Source organism: Dermacentor albipictus, chromosome 6 (assembly GCF_038994185.2).
Source record: "Dermacentor albipictus isolate Rhodes 1998 colony chromosome 6, USDA_Dalb.pri_finalv2, whole genome shotgun sequence".
NCBI lineage: Eukaryota > Metazoa > Arthropoda > Arachnida > Ixodida > Ixodidae > Dermacentor > Dermacentor albipictus.
The window spans coordinates 9,130,120-9,151,708 of NC_091826.1; the positions used below are offsets into that span (position 1 = coordinate 9,130,120).

The window sequence follows — 21,589 nt, forward strand, 5'->3', positions numbered from 1 at the left end:
CTGTCCTCCCATGGAAATGCTAACTCAAGGACCACCACATACGCTGGCCATGACACCCTGATGATGTACGGTTGGAACCAGAGGTGCTCACTGACACTAAATGCCGCACCAAATCATCTTCGAAAAAGTGCTTCTGAAAATACACATCTGCTTGCCACAAGTGGCGGCCCTCCGAAAAGCGCCACTTGCTCTCGGCAGCCTGTTCAGCAGCCGTTTGTTTGGCATGCCACTGTTTTTGACCGTGTATCACTTCTCTTGCTGCTCGCACTCTGTGACTGCATCGGCCTGTTACTTTACCTCCTGTCTCCCAGCTTCGGTACGAATCGCATACCTCTGTAGTCTGTGCAGAACCTCTGCACTTTTCTGCTCCTCTTCCACTTGATACTTTTGAGCGCCCATTGTAGTATCTGCAAGTAGAGGCCTACGCACGACATAGCGCACCTAGCGCAATCGACTCACATCTATTTGTGACGCACACACCTGTACCGGTGAGTGGATTAAGGAGAGGAGAGGCGCTGAGCCAGTAGCAACATGCGAGTGTGCACATGGGAGAGCGTGCGCATGTGGTTGGAACAAGAAGGCGTCGAGCCAACAGTGACCAGTGAACAGGCACATCGGCGATAAACTCTGTGACCTTGGACAGCTCTGCATTTGACCTTGCCTCCGACTAAGCAAAGAAATGCTTTGCATTGAAAAGAAGAAGAGGTACAACAAAAGGGCATGGAAGACTGTCAGGGGCTGTATACTCAGGGGCTGTATACTCGAGCAATCACTTTCGGTCATATCACTTTCATGTGACGTAGCACACAACATATTGGATGATTTAAGCAGTTTTGCTCAACCAGCCAATCAGCGTGCACTGAAAGTGATATCCCCAAAACTGATCATCCAAGAATACGTCCCCTGGATTGCAGCATTCATGAACTTGGAAGTGCTTGGGAGCCATGTACACTGGCTAAGGGCGACTGCTGAGGCACTTTACTTGCCTTTGAATTTCTCTTTATAGGAGCCAACATACTAAAGCTCCCTTTGGGTCTCCATGGAGAGAAGTTTCAGTGCGAAAATTACAATCACAAACACAGATACAAAGTTTTTGATATTGATCACCAGCACCATCTGTACAACAGTTTCTGTTCTTAATAGACAAGCTTATTTGTGGTGCAAGACATGGCTTCTAAAACATGGTGGCAATGGTAAGTGGCCTGTCAATATCTTCATTCAGTCACATATAAAGCTCCAAAAATGGAATGTTGCAATCCTACATGTGTCTGTCTTCACAATTGTACTTTTGTCATGAAAATTTCTTCCATGTTGATTGCAAACCAACTAACCCAACAGCAACTTCTAATCAAGTGCGCTTTCGATTACCTTGGATCACTGTCATAACAGGCGACTCACGGGTGATGGTGGTCATGGGAGGTGGGCCCCTTGTCTGCAGCAAGTCAGGTGTGGCAAATGCTAAGTTGATGAGGCTCGGAGCCGCTATGGGAGTTTCATTCGGTGGACTTCCAGGTTGAGATTGGCAATTTCCAGGAGCCACAGTTTGCACCACACGTCCGGCCATGGCACAATTTGCCTTTCCTTATGTGTCAGTCTAAGAAATGTATACAGGAGGGAAAGAAAGGAAAAAATCAAGCTGACAAGCCTTCCAATTTTCGAAATCGTGTTTGGCAACAACCTGCAAGACAGCTGGTATTTTGCAACATGATTCTCCAAGCTGTGATTTGCATGCTAAAGCCACAGTGAACATTCCACTTTCCAGCGCATCTTCTTGGGGACAAGCTAACGCAAAGACACACGGAATGTACAATTGCCTCTTATAATTAACCTCACCTTGGGTTACTGATTCTTGAGCTATATCTTGCACACAGAATGAGAAATACAGCAGAGTAGGTTACACAAGCAGATTGCATAAGCAAAACGAAGTGATTGCATGAGCTTATCTTGTGATATAATGTATCAACTCGCAACAGCTGATGAAAGGAAGGCTGGTAAAGTGTTTGCCCCCCTTTTTTTAAATGTGGGAAACGTAACATTACAGTGTACACTGTTCAACCAGCAGGGAGTTATCACATATCCAGAAGACTTTCGAAAACACCATAACGCTTGTGGTCCTGTAAATAAACTGCCCATGTCTAGTCTTCTCTAGCTTGCGTGACTTTTTATTTTTCACTGCTTCTTCCACATCGTAAGGTGCATAAAAGTTATTATTGTAATGTCCTATTTTCAAACAATGGATAAGAACAATCAATATAGTAACATTGTAAATAATACATTAAATGGTGAGATACAAATAAGAATGAATCAGCACATCACAACTACTAAACAGTGACTGTGTCATGGTGTTTCAACAACCATTGGATTGGTAGTGGTAATGAGAGTGTCTATGCCAATATGCTTTCAACCCAATGACTGCCAATGACTCTGGTAAAGCTCCTTTCAGTACATTTCAATAACTCTAGCATTTTGGCTGCCACTCAAAGGCATATGTCAAATGTGCAGCTGTTTCTCATACTTTGCTGTTTAGTAATCATTCAACTGTTTGCCTTTATAAGAAAATATTCAGTTTTCAGCAGTAAATGTTTGCCTAACAATGAGACCAGCTGAGCCTAACAACACAGTGTTCTGAGGATTGCGCAGTCTTTATTAAGTCTGTATAATCAGTGTTTTAAATGTGAGAATATTCGTTTATTTCAAATACAAAAAAAATCGCCGCCCAAGCACTCCGTACAGATGGTTAACTAGCGAAGCTGAAACATGCTGCCCCTATGTTTATCGCTGGGTTAATCTCGATGGTTCATTAAACAACGGCTTGGTAGGCTACCGGATCCTCAGTACACAATTGCTGCTTGCGCTCAGCTGTACGATCCTATTATTGTGCCCGGGCCGCAGCACCAGCACGGAGTAGACGAACTTGTTCCTGGTTCTGTTCATGGCATTGCTGATCGAAAGCTGCCTGCTCCTTAGGAGTACGTATGATGCATGGCCTAGCCATTTCGGAACCACAGAGAAACTGCTATGCGCACACTCGGCTGTGACGGAGAGCAACGACATCCCTACTGGCACAGCTAATCCAACACCACCTAGATAGCACAAGGCCTTTTCACTCCAATCCATGATGTCATGTTACCTGGCCTGACTGTCATAGAATCTAAAGGGAGTGCTCCCAAGTAGGCAACAGTGATTCTGGCATCACCGCTTTGACCACGTCAGCATTGTCAATGGAAATTTTGGGCCGGGTAGCGTGATGTCATGGATCATAGTAAACAGATCTTGTGCTATCTAGGTGGTGTTAGCTGACTGCATGCCTCTTTCTCTCTCTTTTTTCACGCATGCGCATGGAGTTGCACCAGGAGGAGTTTTCGGCGTACAGGCGACTGACAGACGGAGGAATCGGCTAGCCATATATAGCTTCGCTGTAAAATTAACAGCTCTTATTTCAGTCTCAAGGAGGAGAGAACAATGGAAATGGTTCTGCTTCAGAAGAGCTGCATTTGCTGTGCAGAGGCACCGGCGCTAAGCGAACACACAAGGCAGATAAGTTCTGCCCAATAGGTTCCAGTCATTAAACAGAATGGCTTTCTTTTAGGCTGCCTACATAGGAATTTGTCTCGATTGATTATTTGGCGAATCTCACCATGTTTGCTTTCGTTTAAAGGGGTACTGACTTGGTATATTTGATCATTCATTTGTTGCATTAAATGAAGGTTCTAGGCCTCTAAAAACCCCAGAAAAAATTTTGAGAAGCCTCAGAGTGCTGTAAGTAATTTAATATAATAGTTTTTCTACGGCCAGTTTCAATTTCCTTTCTACTCGTCGTGATGTCATCACACAGTATGTGGTCACGTGGGAGCTGGACATTGCGACATTTTGACACTCGCTCCGGCTCGCTCGGTTATACGCTGTGCTGCTACACTGGCTCTCACAACAAGTAGCCGCATACAAGTTGAGCGAGTGAGAGTGTCAAAACAATGCAATGTCCTGCTCCCACGTGGCCACATACTGTGGGGTGACGTCGCAATGCAGTAGAAACGAAATCAATATTGGCTTTGGAAAAGCTATTGTATCAAATTACTAACAGCACGCTGAAGCTTGTCACTATTTTTTCTAGAGTTTAGGTTTACCTTCATTTAACATAATAAAAATGAAAATTCAGAAATATCAAGTCAGTACCCCTTCAAAACAATGTGCAGTGCTGTAGAACAACGCTTCTCTCCTTCAATGAACTCTGCACTGTATGTGCATCTGGTGACAAGCTGTTCCTTTGTTTCATTACTTCTATTTGTACAGTGCTCCACACAACTGTAAGAAGTTGTGTTCATTTACAAGCTCCTGGACGTCCAATTGTGAATGGTATTACATACATATGTCAAATGCATATAAGCCTCATTTTTTTACTAAGCAGACTCAATGCAAACTTCATATTTAACTTTTTTTTTAGAAATGAGAAAATATTCTGTTTGATTCAATATTCTGAGATTGTGTTTCTCAAATATTTGTATTCAATTTGGAAACATTATTATTAGAACATCACTACAATTTAGCATATTATATGCTTCTTGTGCTTATTACAACTATTGTGCTTAATGTAGCCTAAGCTTCCTCATAAAGCTATTTATCAAAGAGCTATAAAGAGATATATTAACATCTTGCCACAAGTGAAACATTCAAATGCAAGGAATGGCAACAACCATATTTTTGTCAATGGACTCAATGAAGAGTGAAATGCTAGCTCACTACTGGGTCTTCGACTTAGTTCAACGCCAGAGTGCAACATTTGTGCAGTTGGTGCATCAAATGGCAGGAAACAGGGATACAGGTTTTTATTATATATACTCATCAATGAGGCACATAGTGACAACAGCTGCTCACATCAGGTTGATAGCCACAGAGGCAAGCAGGCCAGTCATGGTCCTAAAAAGCTTGGTTGATGATAATGTCTATATAATGTCTAGCTTCTTCAGCAAATTCAAAAAGCACACACAAAATAATAAATGTATTTTTGAGTATTTTCTGCCAATATTGACAAGTAGATACTTTTTCTATGTGCAGTTACCATTATTACCCTTACAGAGAAAAGCTTCAAAGCGTTTTGTATTTTTTGTACAAGAACACATATATATGCAGATAAATGACAACCAGCTTAATTCTTGAGTGGTGTATGTGTTAAGTAGCGATGGCATGTCTGCATACAATGAAAACAATAGATTACACAGATAACAGTAGAATACAATTTTAGGCTAGGGGGGAAATAATGTTTCAAACACGAAATCTGCGTTCCACTAAACTGTTCTTTTCGATATAATTAATATAGTTCCACGGACCAACTGTGTGAACTATGGTACACATATACCATGAGAACTCATGTAATCTGGAGCTGCATGATATAAAATGGGCCGTAATTATGAAGTAGGATGTATAAATTTGCAGCCAGCCATTTTTTTGTATTTTTTCTTCCTATTCCAGAACCATATCCAGGTTTTTCAAATTGCCTGTCGTCACGCGGGATACTGCGTCACTTAGTCTAGAGAGCGTGGGAGAAAAAAGGTAAACCTAGCAGTGTTCGGCAAGATTCGTGCTGAAAACGCGCGCAATCGCGAAACATTTACATAGAATATAGGCACGACAGCGCTTAACAACATACACCTCAAGGAAGACGGGCTCTTTGCACCAACGTTCGGGCGAGCCCGCAATGCTACTACCATTTCGAGGCCGCAAGCGCACGCGCTGGCAAAAAGAAAGGGCGTCCCGTCCCATTGGTGCGTAATAATAATTTAAAAAAAAAATGATGCATTGTTAGTGATCTGTCATCACCAATTATCGGTGCAAAACAAACTCGCAAACCACGTGATGTAGTTTCATTTTTGTCCCCCTGAAGATAAACGTGTTTATAATAGGAGACTACCGCTACTGCCCAAATTCACGCATCAAGAAGTATGAAGACCACCTGAAACTACTCGACATTTCAAGCCTGATAATTTTATTTTATTTTTTAACGTCTAAATTGCATATGCTGGCTTATGAGATATGCTCGTTGCGCAGAGATATAGAATATTTAGTGCACGCGGAAAGACTGCGTATCGCACATTGATCGTTTGACAAATGCATGCTGAGAAAACGTACGTACGGTTGGCGGAGACAAATGTCGTGAGGGGAAAAATGGGCAATTTTCGCCCAAGACGGACAGTGCGGTTCGACGTTGCTCTCCCTTCGTGGAGCTAGCTAGGATTACACTCCTCTCCCCCACTCCACGCGAAAAAAAAAAGTTTCCCTGACACCAACCGAGTCATCTCGGGCGCAAACAAATATTTTTACAAACATTGCCCCGGCCTTAGCGCAGTTCAGCCGTGCGCAGGCGAATTATCGTTTTCCGACAGCCAACTTATTCTCTCCCAGATGTTTTTCGTCGTCGGCAGGCGAAATAAAGCACAAGAGAGTCGCTGCGAGAAAGTCGGGGTGCCAAGTTTTCCGCCCTTATTGCTCCTGCAATCGCGACGAAACACACAACAAAATTCGTGGCAGTCTCTAAGGGCTCAATCGGCATCATTTTTCTGCCGATATTGTCAGTCAGTTTTCTTGGAATGACAATAAAACGGCATACGTACAGAATTTTGTCGCCGCCATACCAGCACCAGCGATAATGCCCGCTTTCCCAGTGCTCCGTATGCGCATGCGTTATACCAAGTGCCCTCCTCCTGAGGGCGGGACTTAGCGGCTCACCGCGGCGGCCTTGAGTGCTGGCGCGCGCAGCGGCGCGCCATCGGAAGATCCCAACGAACAAAATCGACGAAGAAGCGTGCGGTGGAAACATGCGTGCGACTCTTTGACAAGTCTATGCGCTCGACAACCAGGCGTGCTGTACCACTGTCTTTGCGCAACGGGAAAAGCTAATTTCTCTGCGCTCTTCTCAAAATGCGCGCATGCTTGCAAATTTCGAAAGCGCCAGAGTAAATTATCGAAATTTCAGAACGTACATGTAAGTCACAAATGTTGGCGTTGTAGCCGCCGCTCCCGAATAACTAGTAGAAAATTGTTTGTTCCTTTTTTAACTGCTTTTGTTGCAATGTTGTTTTTCAAACACGCCAGCATACACTGCAATACACACGGTCTGTATATATATATATATATACATGTCGTAATTAACAAACAATAAACGTTTAATAACGCTTAAAAGTAATGTGCGCGTAAACGTGGCTTGGGTGCCGTAAACAGTTATTGAAGCAAACTCTCCCGAGTTTGTATCTATAATTTTATTTCTAATTATGATGCCTAATGTTTTGCGCGCAGTCTTCATTCGCGCTACAATTTCGGTGTGTACGAAAATCGCTGCTTAACCATTTCTAAAACTGAGCTCCTGAATATGGGGCTTGTAATTAAGTAATGTTAAGAAAATTAATCATGTGCTTAAGGTCATCTTGATCTATCTGCTATTTCGTTAATAAACTAAACATTATTGTTCGCAATTTTTACAGCCACCGCGCCGTCGTCTGCTGCTCATCCAAGCAGCACATGCTTCTATTTTTTCATCCATGCTTTAAATTACAATATGTAATACTACCTTATATCTATGCAAGCTTTCTTTATGGATTAAAACTTTATATATATATATATACTTTTTAGCACATTAAGTGTTGTTTATGACGTGTTCTCGGCTCCAAAAATAGCGTTCGCCAAATTCAACCAGCAAAAGCATAGCCTTTAAGATCTGCATCTTCTTAAGTATCATGCCTAAAGCATGACTCGCCTATTAAGTGTTTTAATCTCATCCCTATGAATCTCATTTCATAAGAGGTAGCTTTATTAACTTCGAGATTGGCTCATATATTGGCTTTCGTTACTTTGAAAAAACCCCAACCCAGGAATCCCACTCGGAGGATGGTCACAGCGTATGAAACTCGATGGGGCACAGGATTGTATAGTAACCTGTTTGTTTTCTTTAAGATATTGCGCTTGCCCATACTTAGTTGCTGCTCAAATTTCGCTACAAAATCGCATTTCTTATCTATATTGTTCAGTGTAACCAATGTAACACTTGACTTTTCGCTTGCCTAATTGTCCAGAAAAAAAAAAAAAAAAAACACGTGGATATATGTTATGAGCATCCCCTTTTGTAACGGGCCGGTGGGTTGCGCCAGCAAGCTCTTGTTTTTATACTGCCTAATTTCCTACCTAGGTTAAACAATAAAAAAAGAAAAAAACACTATGAACTTTCACAACTTAATCTTCTGATTCCCTATTCACAAACTGCTTTCACCTGCGCCCTCTTACAGTGCCTAGCCCTCTGTGCCCCTCGCGATGTTTAAAACATGACTGCTATGACGCTATATGATCGTTGTCGGCATAGGTAAAGCAATGGTAAAGCATGACCTTTGAGGTTAGGTTTTACTAATCACCTGAGAGTGAGGACGATCTTATTTCGCAACGTCCATTACGTGTTTTGTGATCATACCATATCATACCTCTATTAGCTCTATGACAACGGTTCTTGTTTCTTTTTCTGCACGTCTGCTCCACCAGTAGACTTTTGAGTTGTTAAGAGATGAAAACGGCAATTTATTTTTGTCAACTTGGGCAACGCATGAAACCTGTGCATCTCTCATATTGTGCCTCGTATAATCACGGCGGTGGTAACATCACTGCTGCTACAACATCCGGAGAATGACGTCCCCACCTCGCAGACGCGTCGACACGGGCCCGTGACAAAAGATCGATAAATTGTTTGGTCTGGAATTATCCGAACGGTCTGCGGAAGCAGGTCACGCCTATACTTCACATCGGGTTCGCAAAGTTTCTATAGGGCTCATGCAGTAGACAGCTCGAGCCTCAGACCAGTGCGTCATCGCAACTGCGAAACCTCGTTTCAGCGTACGATCACTTTTCCACAGGCAGGCAGGGAAGCAGCGCGCGCCGAGATGCAGCCTGACGACGTGACCCAGTGTATTCAGAGAAACGTCCGCAACTGCGAACTGGACGTGCATCCGACTGAGAAGGCCCTCGTAGTCCGGTACGAGGTGGAAGCGGTCGTCCTGGGCGACGATGGGCCGGCGCTCGAGCAGAGCCGCTCCTGCCAGAAGCTTATACGCGTCAAGAGCATCAACGCCACGACCGACGTGACTGCGCTGGCTCGCGAGATTGTTGCCAAGTGCGACCTCTTGCACGAGTCCCAGACGGGCCGAGTGGAGCGGCTGCTTTCGTACCTCCAGCAGCGCAAGGACAACGGTACCTTTAGCAGGGTAACACCTATGTTATTGTATTGCTCTTTTTAACAGCTGGAATTGTCGTCGTCGGACACTGCCGACTTTGAATAAACATTTGAACTATTCCGAGAGCTTTCCGTGCTAACAAAAAAAAAAGAAATGAAAAATTGAGCTCTATATAAGGAACCGTGCAGCGCTGTTCGAGAGCAGCTGATATTGATTCAAAACTAAGTGCAGCTGTTTACAAACTTTCAATGGGCATCTTTATATTTGTCTGGGATAGGATATGTCTGCATCTATCTTGTCTTCTAGGATATAATCGTGTGGCGTAAATTGACTTGGTGTAGAAGATGATTTCTACACAGCCATTAGCTGCACTGCTTTGTTACAGGTCCATGGACCTGTAACATGGGTTCGTGATTGCAATCATGAACCCATGCACAACGCAGTACAGCCACTCTGCAACGAGCAAAGTAATTACAATACAGAGGTTCACAAGAAGATGAAGACTTCAACTGTGATTGAACAAGGGATGTCTGAGGCGAGCCAATGTTTTGTTGACAGGGGGACTTTTCTTTGTCAGATCCCTATACAAAGACTGTCAGAACATTAATGGTTTTAGTCTGAGAAGGGTATAAGATTGGGCATGTCAGTAAAACATGCTTTGAAGTGTTAATAACATGCAAGGACACCAGTGATCTCCCTTGTTGGCCTCTGCTAGCTAAAAAGTATATTAATAGCCACACAGCTGGTGCATCAGCTATTGCATTCGATACATTAATAATTAGCAGAGATGTAATATTTGAAAATTGAACTTGTTAGTACAGGGATTCATGTTACTGAAATTCAGGTGTGAAAACACAAACACAAGAAGGAACAAAAATGACAACATAAACGTCAACTATCAAACAAAGAGGCATAACACGAATAGTGTTGTACATTCTCAAATGTCCATGAGATTAGCGGTTACCCTGGGATGAATTGGTGCGTATGTTTAAAGAGTGGATGCAGTTAACCCGTGGCTTAGAACTCAATGAACAGTGACTGTGCTCGCCACTATCATTGTGATTTTAGTGTTTTTTTTTTTTTTTCTGGGCACCATTTTGCCCAAAGAGGTAAATTCTTAACTCGCACTCTTGGCAGTGTTTGATTCTGCACTGTCACTTTGGCATGACAGTAGTGTGCTAGCCACTGATGTGTCTATGATCTCAGCACCAGACAGGAGTGCAGTTGTGGCAGCATGGAGGCTCATCACCTTCAGGAGGTCGAGCGGCACCGATGGCCAGCATGGCCTGCCTCGAGTCTTACGTGGACATGCTGTATGAGGAAGGGGAGGACAAAGTGCGTAGCTCGGCCATGGTGCTGCAGCTGGCTCGCAGCCCAGACAACTTGGGTGAGCTGGCAGCCAATGACACCCTGTTATGTGCACTGGCCCGGGTGCTACGAGAGGATGGCCGCAGGGACACCCAGCTGGCCACCAACCTGGCCTACGTCTTCTTCTGCCTCTCAACTTTCTCACAGTTTCACCCAGTCATTGCCGAGTACAAGGTAGGCCCATTCCTTTGCCAATTGTTAAATTTGTTGCTTCAAACAGAATATAGCAGAGCTTTGAAAAGTGGATGCCCATTCTAATGCTTAAACAGCATGTGCTGCAAATACTCAATCGCTACAGCATTCTGCTGTTGAATGCGAGGCCATGGGTCTGAGTTCTGAAGGCATTTCAATGGAGTGGAATGTGGAAACACTTCTGTAGTGTGCTTTAAATTGTCTGCATTTAAAAAAATGCCAGGTGGTCAGTACTAATCCAGAGCCAATATCAAAGTAGCAGTCATACCTGATGTGCAGATACCTCCAGTTTACATAAATACTGATATAAACTAAAATAATAGCAAAATATTAAAACAAGGTATTGTCTTTTTACATACCCTGGATGGCATACTGTGTGTAGGAAAGATCATGTCAAATATATCGTGAATAATCATTGTGTCTTGATAATCTAGGTTGGCTCCATCTGCCTAGATTTGGTGGAGTACGAGTTGCGACGGCATGCTCACTGGAGAGAGGAGCTGTCGCGAGCACCAGACGACGATCGTAGTCGGCGCAAGTTTATGGGGCTAACACGCCGACAGGACCAGCTTCTACGTGTGTGCCTCTACCTGCTTCTCAATGTGGCCGAGGAGCCACGCAGCGAGATCAAGATGGTCAACCGTGGACTTGTGCCCATGCTTGTTGAATGCCTCGAACGGGAACAGACAGACCTGCTCCTGATTGCAGTCTGCTTCTTGAAGAAGCTCTCCATCTACTATGAGAATCAGGTCTGGTACCTTTGCATCGTTTTGGGAGCTATAGTCCTAGCAACTGTTGTGCACAGGGGCCATCCGCAGGGTCGTCCACTCTTTCAGTGAGATCTATCATTCAGCATTTGTTCAACTTCATGGAAAAAATGACTTATAGTATGCCAAAGAAATCTGTTACTAAAGGTACAAGATGCAGGCATTCATATATGAAATTAGGCCATGGCCAGTGCTTGCATACCAATAAGGTGACACACTTAGGGGAAACTGCCTATTATATTATTCAAACCAATATGACTCCATGAACCTTTCTTCATAGTTTTAGAAGAAAAGATGACCAATATGTGACACCTAATGGAAATATCTATTGAAAAAATAACCTGCTTGCCTCCACTCCACATTTCAGCTGCTATCTGTGCTTGAATACGAAAAAAATATTTTCCCTAAGAGTGGACAACACTGTACCTGATGTTCTTTGCCAACCACTTGCTTGTTCATGTACACAATTGATTGGTACCCAAAAGCTTCCGAGGGTCACTAAATCTTGCATGAGTTCTAGTTGTGCTCTAGCAAACTGGCACCTAGCTGGTGGTCTCCAACATGAACATCTAGCTGAGTACTACCCCAGAATGAGAGTGCTAACACTTTCCTACTATGGTGTCTCAAGTGTGCACTTGGTAATAAGGAACGACAACATAGTAGTGCAAACAGTCAAAAGGGCATTTATTGCACGTTTCATGTGCCAATGCCAGCTAGCCAAATTACTACCAATAGAACACGTAGATGGACGTGAACGAATCATAGAAGTCCGACTCATCATGACAGGATATTGAGTGAATAGGTTCCCTCCCATGCGGGACATAAAGCCTAATCGTTAGTGTGTATGGTCACACGAATGGTGGCACATTCAAACAATTGAAATCATCCATCCCAGTGCCCCACTCTGAAGCCTCGCAAAACACTCCTGCAATGTGTGCTGACAGGCACATGACAAGTTCGTGCACTCTGCCGACCCCAAACCAAAGAGACAGTGGCTACTCCCTTTTGCACCCGAGTAACCTCTACATTAGATTACATTAGCAGTGCCACACTCGCGCCACCTCTCGTACTATTCTGCAACTACACCGAGTGCCGGTGGTGCTTGCTATGTGGCAAAGCAGGAGAACAGGAGATGCAAGAGCCATGCAGGGAAAGCAACCACAGAGGAAGCGTGAGGGTCGCGTGTCCGTTTTGTCCTTTTTGCTCACCTTGAGTTCAGGCTGAGGTTATCTATCTCTAAAGGTGTGTCCCTAAGGTTAAATATAAAGTCAAGCTAAAATGATAGATTAGTCTTCGAAGGCACCCAAAGCATCACTTGTATTGATAACAGAGCTTTCGTGAATAACAAAAAAGGTGCAAATTTAGCGGTGTCTTACAGAGATGTATTGTGGACCAGTTTGTATGCCATCTGTGGTTGAACAGATGCAAGTTAAAGAACAGCAATGCCTGTTTTAGTTGTGGACATTCAGAGTTGTAAAATAGATACATGCTTTCTGTTTTTGCCTATTTCCGTAAAAAGTTCGAGGGCCAAAACCAGAAATCTGCTCAATATACTCACTAAAACATAACTTTTAGAATTTTAAACATAGCACATTTCATTGAGATCAGTTCGGTGAATGCCCAGTGAGAGGATTTCTGCATTTTAAATGTGTTTGAATGGGTAGATGAGAGTTGGCCCAAAAAGAGAAAGCTGGAGTTTTCTGTTAGGAATGGCTGCATTAAATATAAAGTTTAAGGTACCGTGTGTGGCTGTGTAAACAAGCAACTGTGTGCAAAGAAGGCAAGGCATGACTTTACAAACTTTTTACTTCTGCAAATAATGGCGTCTTGTAAGCATAGTTTTGCTTGTCAACTCGCATTGGTCAGAAAGTAATTGGAAATTATTTTTCATCCCAGGCTGAAATGGCGCGGCTACTGACCATTGAACGACTTGCACCGCTGCTGTCTCAGGAGCCACTCACATCGTCCGTGATACGTCTGCTGCTCAACCTGTCTTTTGATCGCGCACACCGTGCTGCCATGTCTGCAGCAGGGCTTATCCCCAAGTTTGTTCAGCTCCTTGTCAAGGAAGGGCGTGCGGCATCTGATGAGACATCAATTCTCTGTATCTTGTATCACCTGAGCCTCGATGATCGGTGCAAGTCCCAGTTTCCCTACACAGACTGCGTGCCGTGGTTGGTCAGGTCCCTCCTGGCAAGCCAGAGTCCACAGCCGGCTCCACTGGCACTGGCCATCAGCCTAGCCAGCCATCGACGCAATGCCCAGCTATTTTCTGGGGCTCTTGAGAAGCTGCTGGAGCGTGCTCTGCGGGATGCAGATGCCCTGTTCTTGCGGCTTGTGCGGACTGTGGCACAGCACAGCGGTGCAGCTTGTGGAGCATCCCTCATGTCCCATGCAGATGCCCTCTGTGCTGCACTCATGCAGCATTCCTCAGGAGCTGAGAGTGATTTTGCAGTAGAGTGTGCCTCTACACTAGCACAGCTGGAGGGGGGCCCCTTTGGGAAACTGCTGAACAGACTTTTGCCATGGATTCGTAGCCGCCTTGCCGAGGGGCCAGATGAGCTGCTTGTGCCTTTGGTTCAACTACTGGCCACAGTGGCACGGAGCAGCGAGACTTGTGCCAAGGCCATCATGCAGCAGAGCCTTGTTGCCGACTTGACAGGCCTACTCAGAGCCAAGCAGGAGGATGACCAACTAGTGCTACAAGTGAGTACGCCTTGGCATCATTTTAGTGCAGTTTCATAAGCATTTCTACTAGGCATGCATTCTTATCCTCCAAGCTCATTAGTGAAACCAGTAAAAACTCAGGCACTGCAAGTGACTTGTATCAATGGGAGCTGAGCAAAGAAGTGTGACAGAAAGTAAGCTTGTCTTGCTGAATGGCTGAGCAGACAATTCTTATGCTAGCCTGTGCGTTGTGTGCATGTTTTAACTTTCACCATTGATTCACTCTATACCACTTTGCTAGCCAGTAAAGGCTTTTATGATACCCACAAAAATGTGGGAGATTATATGTACACGGCACCCTTGTCATCATCACCATCATTAGCTTGTTTTTAAGTGCCATCTAACATAAGCCCTCTCCCAAAGTTACCTCTGTCCTACAGTTATCTCTGTCCTGTGTCAGCAGAACCCATCCTATACCTTCACATTTTTAGTCCCATTGGCGCATCAAACACCCAGCCCCACCTTACCCTGCTCTTTGATAGTATTTCGCTTTTATTTTAATCTACAGCTTTAATACTGCTAATGGCCAGCAGATTGCTGAGGGATGCATACAGGATCAATATCCTGCTTGTCTTGCTAAGTCTTGTGTCTATTTAATGCCGGTAAATTAGGATCACAGTATTGCAACTTTATTTCACAGAGAGGGATCCTAGGAGTGTGGTCTAAGTGCTAGCAATAATGTTGGCTTGGAAACAGCATACCTCCATTCACAGCTTTCAGCAGCAGCAATAGCAGCAATAGCAGCAACAGTTAATTGAAATTTGGTGGCACCTGTATGAAACCCAGAGGCTAACAGAAACATGCAAGCCGAACATCACACTAGAAATGTGCATCATGCAGGTTAGGTGGAGCAATACTAGTAACCAGCCAGCCTATCTTACTTACTTAAAGACTGTCTTGTGGTTGTGTGCTTGCTAACTCGCAGGTGGCATACGTGTTCGAAGCCTTGGTAAGCAGTGGCGGTGCTGCTGTACGGGAGTCACTGGTGCAAGGTTCACAGGAGGTGCCAGCATACCTGCTTGACCTCCTTCATGACCGCAACCCAGAGGTAGGCCATGTCTGCAGTCACGCATTGACTGTGCTGGCCCACTACTACCCTGAGTGGGACCGCCGGCTGTGTGAGGCACGCTTCTGTTGGCACAATGCACAGGTGAGCTCGCTGCAGCCTGTATCCCACTCTCTCCTTGGGACCACTTAATGCTGGAGTGTGAAGGATAGACCAGTGTTGCGCAGAGGTGTCATGCTTTGTGCAGTGTGAAAACACAATGCACACAACACATTGTTCACTTGTGTGATTCACAGCTCAATATAATGAATACAAATATAACAAATTATTGATATAACAAAATTAACCGAAAATGTTTCTTGCCAATATCAGCATGTAACAAATGTAACAAACATTGGATGAGACATTGTTATAGTGAGGTTCAACTGGGGAACAGAACCAATATGTTTCGACTAGAGGAATTTTGGACAGGAGAACGTCATCCTGACAAAGGCAAGACCTCTTGTTGGAATGTAGCCAGCTAGCTAGGGCTTTCCAGGTTATCAGAACACACAGCCGGACACTGGCTCAGCATGAAAGCACGTGTGTTGGATATAGTGAATAGCAATACTATAGAAGTACTGAGAGGGTATCACGTGAAGCAGTTGACAAGACTTTGATATAAGAAAGAAATGGTACCGGATGTAGTGAAGCATTTGCCAAGCCTTGGTAGATTTTGGGCAATGGCAAACCACATACCTAGGACTTCTGAAGGGTGTGTGAACTTGCTTAGTGCCTCACTGTGTGTGACGTACAAGTTGCTTGGATATGCATACATCTGTGAAGGATTATTTTTTGTTTTCACGGTACACCTTTTTGTTTGGCTGCTTTCTTTACTTTCAATAGAGGTTTGATGTAGGCTACCCTGCTTTTAGTACTTCACTGTACACATCTTTCTAGCTGAGTGGCTCAAAGGTTACATTCATGTTGTGATTAATTTCTACTTTCGTTCTTGTGATTCAAATCTTTCATTTGACAATATGCTTTCTCTTGAATAAAGGTTTGATGCAGCCACCTCTGTTTTTTCTCAATGTGGAGTTAGAGAGCTGTAAACTTGGTGCTTCAAGTCTACCAATTTTCAGCAATTTTTGTGCTGTATATTTGAGAGTATAAACAAAGATTCTGCTTCCAGCAGTCGGCTGAGTTTATCCTTCCCTATTAAATTCTAAACTTTATTAAAATTGGTTCAGTGATCAACTAATGCAAGCACTTATGTGCTCACATGTGTGTTTCTGTCATGCGTATAATAAGTAAATCAGAGCTGACCTCAAGCCAAAGCTTTCTCTGAAGTGCTGACAGACTGACGCTGTGACTTAATGCATTAATCACATGATACCTACAGATGGAGAAAGTGGCAGTTTTACCAAACTTCTGCAGGTATAGTTCAGCACAGCGGACATATTAATTGGAGTCTATATTTTTATAATGACAGATGAGCTCCCTTAAGTGATACTTTCATTTTATTTTCACAACAATAATGCATGCTTTGGCTACTTTGCCTATAAGTATTCATTTACTTTTCACTGTTTTAGCATATTTGAAGCGAGCTGGTTGCTTTGAATTACTTTATCATGCAGCATTTTAACGTGTAGTTTGGGGTACAGTAGTATATAATAGTTTTTAAGCTGTGACCTTACTTCTTTATGTGTATAATATTCATGCACTGAGAAAGTACTCTCTATATGATGATGCGACAGTGGCTGAGGTAGCATGCTGTCATACCCACATTTATTTCGGAAGGCGAAGTGGTGGAGAATGAGAGCACGTTGTGATGCCCGTGGCTTGCGAGCTTAGCTAATTGAGTTTCGAGGCAGTAGCGGTGGTGATTATGACTGATAATAATGATGGATGACGATAATTAGGATGCTACATGTACATGTACATTGTACCCTGGAATGTTTTCTTCAATTAGGACTTAAATTGATTGAATCCCTGTATTTGTGGAATTTTACAGTGTATAAATTCAGGCACTGGTGGGCAGCGTTTCCTATAAGAAAATTATATTTTCAACTTCATGTCAATTTGCTCCAGATAAGTGTCAAGCTTGTTGATTAGATGAATCCAGGACTTTGACAATGTGACTTGCTTGCTCTCTATGTATACAGTGGCTGGCAGTAGTCCAGTCAGGAGGGGCACCAGAGGAACATGAAGAGGGCCCTTGCGAGCAGTTCCTGGACCGATCGGACCTTCTATCCAATGGTAGTGCTACTTCTGATCCTTGAACTGACTGTCATCAAATCTGACAGTGATGAACTTCACAGGACCTGAGACCTTTCTACAGACTGATGGACATCGTCTCTTATTAATGTGGCAGACTTCGGACAAGGCACATCCAATAGCCAGCCTTTGATGGTGATGCTGGTAATCGTCTATGTGTAAATGATGGCAGACTGCAAGTGACGCATGTAGCACAACTAAATCATGATCGCATTAGCTGCCACAGTCTCATTCTCTTAATTATCATGGGCCCAGCATCACATCTATTTATTACATTCATGCCATCTCTGAAGATGGGGATCCCTGAGTACGAGGTGGCCAGGTTCCCCTCAAGCTGCAACCTGCAGCTATTTTTTGCCTGGTCATCCTTGAAACTTTGTTGCAGAATAAATTCAATTCAATTCGATCTGCAAACTGGACAAGGGCTCCATGACTGCCAAAAGTTCGAGACCCTCTGGTTTATGACAGCACAGTTACTCAGTACCAGCAATTAAGCAGGGAGTGTTCTCTTGGCTGGTGACTTCTAAAAAAATTGCCAGAACCATGATCCGATTATGAGGCATGCCATAGTTGGTGACTCTGGAATAATTATGACCACCTGGGGTTCTTTAACATGCACCTAAATCTAAGTACATGGGTGTTTTTACATTTCGCCGCCATAGAAATGCAGTTGCCATGGCCGGAATTCGATTCCGCGACATTGTGCTTAGCAGCCCAACACCATAGCCACTAAGCAACCATGGTGGGTTAGTTACTGTCTCAACAATGCAACAACACTTACAATGGTAACATAGTTCATTGTTTTTTAATTGAGAGGTCTCATTTAGATCAGACTTGTACGTAACAAATTACATGTAATTACTTGTAATCAGTTACATTTGTTGGTTATATTGTAATTTAGCTATTAATTTGTTTACTCAGTAACACTCCCTGTAGTTCAGTTACTTTTGATGAAACTAGCTCTGACAGATGACACAGCTTTGAGATTTAGAGAACTTAAATATTGTGGTTGTGGGACCTACAGATCCAAAGGGATGAAAACATGTACATGGGTTACCTCCTTCCCACAATCAGTGTCCTGCAGCTACACCTGGTTCACATAAACATGGCAAGCTTGCAGATTTGCACACTTCTCTTGGTTGTCCGACTTATGAGATTTTTTTTACGTAGTAAATTTATCTCCCTCTCTCTTGGAAGCTCTTACAGGGGCAGGCCTTCATAGGTTAAAAACGCTGCTGAGATCTTCGCTTAGTGCAGACTGTGACTTCTTTGATATAGACAAAAGTTGTTGGCAGGTAAACTCATATGTTTCTTGGGATTCAAGTTTATTTATTTTGTGCATACGTACATAAAGATACATTTGTGCCGTTACAGAAAGAGGTCGCACAACACAGGGCTTGTATGGGGACCTCCTGTCAGTTAGCTATAAAAAAACATAAGTGAAATAAAATAGCAGTTCAAGAGCAAGAAATAGAATACATTTGTAATAATTATCACAGGAAATAACAACAGAAGAAACACAGCACCAAAGTAGGTAACAAAATATAAAGGAGATCATCAAATACGTGGTGAAGTTCAGAGTATTGAATATTGACAAGAAGAGATAGTATGTAGTTCTTTTTTGAGCTGGGCTAATGAAGACATATTTCTAATATGGGATGGTATGTTATTCCAAATTGACAGTGCAGTAAAGGCCTGCCTTCCATTATTTTTGTGTACTTTCGGCAACAAGAAATTTTTATTACCAATTAATAATCCAGTTGGGATGATGTTTACTGGAGAAATATTCGCAAGTTGTTAGACAGAATTAGATATTTATGGTTCTGAAAAAAAATGAATGCACGATTAAACTTTGCCAGTTTTTGTATTGATAGTAAGTTGTAGGTGAGGCGAACGTGTGACACATTGCAATGGTAAGGACTGAAGGTAAGTGTATTCATATAGCTTGATTTTGAATGTGTTGTAGTGGCATTCGGTGGGTTTTATTGGTGTTTACCCATGTCAAAATGCAATAATTGAAATAACTGTCATCATCATCAGCCTGGTTACACCCACTGCAGGGCAAAGGCCTCTCCCATACTTCTCCAACTACCCCGGTGATGTACTAATTGTGGCTATGTTGTCCCTGCAAACTTCTTAATCTCATCCGCCAGCCTAACTTTCTGCCGCCCCCTGCTACGCTTTCCTTCTCTGGAATCCAGTCCGTAACCCTTAATGACCATCGGTTATCTTCCCTCCTCATTACATGTCCTGCCCATGCCCATTTCTTTTTCTTGATTTCAACTAAGATGTCATTAACTTGCATTTGTTCCCTCATCCAATCTGCTCTTATACCTTAACGTTACACCCGTCATTCTTCTTTCCATAGCTCGTTGCGTCGTACTCAATTTAAGTAGAACCCTTTTCGTAAGCCTCCAGGTTTCTGCCCCGTACGTGGGTACAAATGACTGTGAATGAAAGCATAGTGAAATTTCAGCAAAGTTGACTCAAATAATGCCGGTATTTGAGCAATATCCTTATGTTATAGATGGACTTCTGTCTTAAGAAAGCAATGTGGACCTTGTACTTCAAGTTGGAATGTAATGTTAGTCCGAGAAATGAACATTGGGCTACTGCAAGAATGGAATGGTTGCGTAGCGTTATTTCCAGCTTGCATGTCAGAGTATTATGGCTGAAATAGAATAGCATGAATGCTGTTTGAGAAGGATTGACTTTAAGGGCATTTAAGCGGTACCATGTTAAGATGTTGAGGTCAGAATTAAATTTATCTTTAATAAGAGAAACTGATTGGTCAAAATCTAAAATGGTGTTATCATCTGAAAGAAGAGGCCCTAGGATTGATCCTTGAGGCACACCCTTGTTCATAGGTAAATAATAGGATAGCATATGTTGAATATAAACAGCTTGTTGTAGACCAGTTAAATAACTCCTAATTAGTGAAAGAGTGGGCCCAGCAATACCAGTCGCAACAAATTTGTTGAGTAAAATATTGTGAACTAATGAGCTGAACGCTTTTGAAAGGTCCACAAACACGGCACCAGCAAAATTGTTTGTCTATGACTTTAAATTTTGGCTGCAAAGGAGAGTAGGGTGAGGTCAGTAGAGTAACCTGTTCTAAATCCGAACTGGTGATTTGACATGTTGAATTTCTTTAAATAACTGTGTAACCGCTTTTGAATACACTTTTCCATTATTTTAGTAAAGACTGATAAAACTGAAATTGGCTGATGACTTGAATTTGTCTCGTTTTTTAATTACTGGAATTACTTTAGATAACTTGAGCGAATGTGGAAATGACCCTGTCTTAAACATGAGGTTAAAGATATGTGAGGGAAGATGGGCAACTAATTTTATGCCGCCGACATGAAGTTCATCAGGCCCTGCCCCAGGTTACTTTGATTGTTGCATAATGTTGATGACTTCGCTAGAATCAGTGGGGAATAAGTAGAATTATTGTGGCAAGCATTATAGGGAGCTTTCGAGAATGACGACAGGAATGACAGCATGACTAACTGTAACACACGAATAGTATTTCTTGGGCTGAATAATATGTAGCATTATGTTATTATTGTAAGTTACGTTGTATATTGTAATTCTACTGTATGTTGTGAATTACACTACAGATTTGGGCAACTTTATGAGGAACTGTAACATTCGCTGGTGTCCGTTACAATTATTCGCTTAAATTTTGATTGCTAACGAGTGAAGGGCAGTGAGAGGAGGTCCACCAGATGTTGGCCAACAAATTGAAGTGGCTCGATAGGGATGGCCACCTTGGACATTGATGCCAGGGAATCGCCTAATATGATTTTTTAGTTTTCCACTTGCCCTGTCACAAATACTTTCCCCTAGCCCCAGCAACAATGAAGCGCTGCGCTTCATAGAGAAACAAATAAAACCAATTCATAGTTCGCACTCTTTCCGTCTCCTTTGTTTTTTCGTGTGTTAATCCTTTTGCACGCAGAACTCTTCCTAACATAGTAATCATGGGGAACCCAGACCTGAACACTGCAGCATTGAATACAATCACAATGAATACAATCACAATCATTCGATCACGGTGTCTGTAT

General features: G+C 43.0%; 2 protein-coding genes across 7 annotated transcripts in view; one reads left to right on the top strand and one right to left on the bottom strand.

Moving 5' to 3' along the window:
- l(3)mbt (lethal (3) malignant brain tumor) overlaps positions 1-6,993 on the bottom strand; it is a 72,034-nt gene extending 65,041 nt beyond the window's left edge. Inside the window, exons 1-2 of one of the 4 annotated variants that reach the window (XM_070539863.1) lie at positions 6,975-6,993; positions 1,369-1,594 (exon numbers count right to left, since the gene is read on the bottom strand). In XM_070539863.1, coding sequence (XP_070395964.1) covers positions 1,369-1,564 — 196 coding nt within the window. In that variant the 5' untranslated portion in view covers positions 1,565-1,594; positions 6,975-6,993. Of the gene's footprint in view, positions 1-1,368; positions 1,595-6,127; positions 6,518-6,605; positions 6,753-6,974 lie in introns of those variants that run through there. The other 3 variants (XM_070539864.1, XM_070539861.1, XM_070539862.1) reach the window with 3 other exon arrangements.
- A 1,228-nt stretch (positions 6,994-8,221) lies between these two features.
- Kap3 (kinesin associated protein 3) lies at positions 8,222-17,933 on the top strand. 3 transcript variants are annotated; one of them, XM_070539865.1, is made up of 7 exons: positions 8,222-8,355; positions 8,886-9,233; positions 10,410-10,745; positions 11,198-11,512; positions 13,427-14,236; positions 15,183-15,407; positions 17,408-17,933. In XM_070539865.1, the coding sequence occupies exons 1-7, from the start codon at positions 8,326-8,328 to the stop codon at positions 17,522-17,524; spliced, it is 2,181 nt and encodes a 726-aa protein (XP_070395966.1). In that variant the 5' UTR covers positions 8,222-8,325; the 3' UTR covers positions 17,525-17,933. The 3 variants fall into 3 exon arrangements, with proteins under 3 accessions (XP_070395966.1, XP_070395968.1, XP_070395967.1); XM_070539867.1 differs by having other exon boundaries at positions 8,242-8,344; XM_070539866.1 differs by having other exon boundaries at positions 8,348-8,374.
- The last annotated feature ends 3,656 nt before the right edge of the window (positions 17,934-21,589 follow it).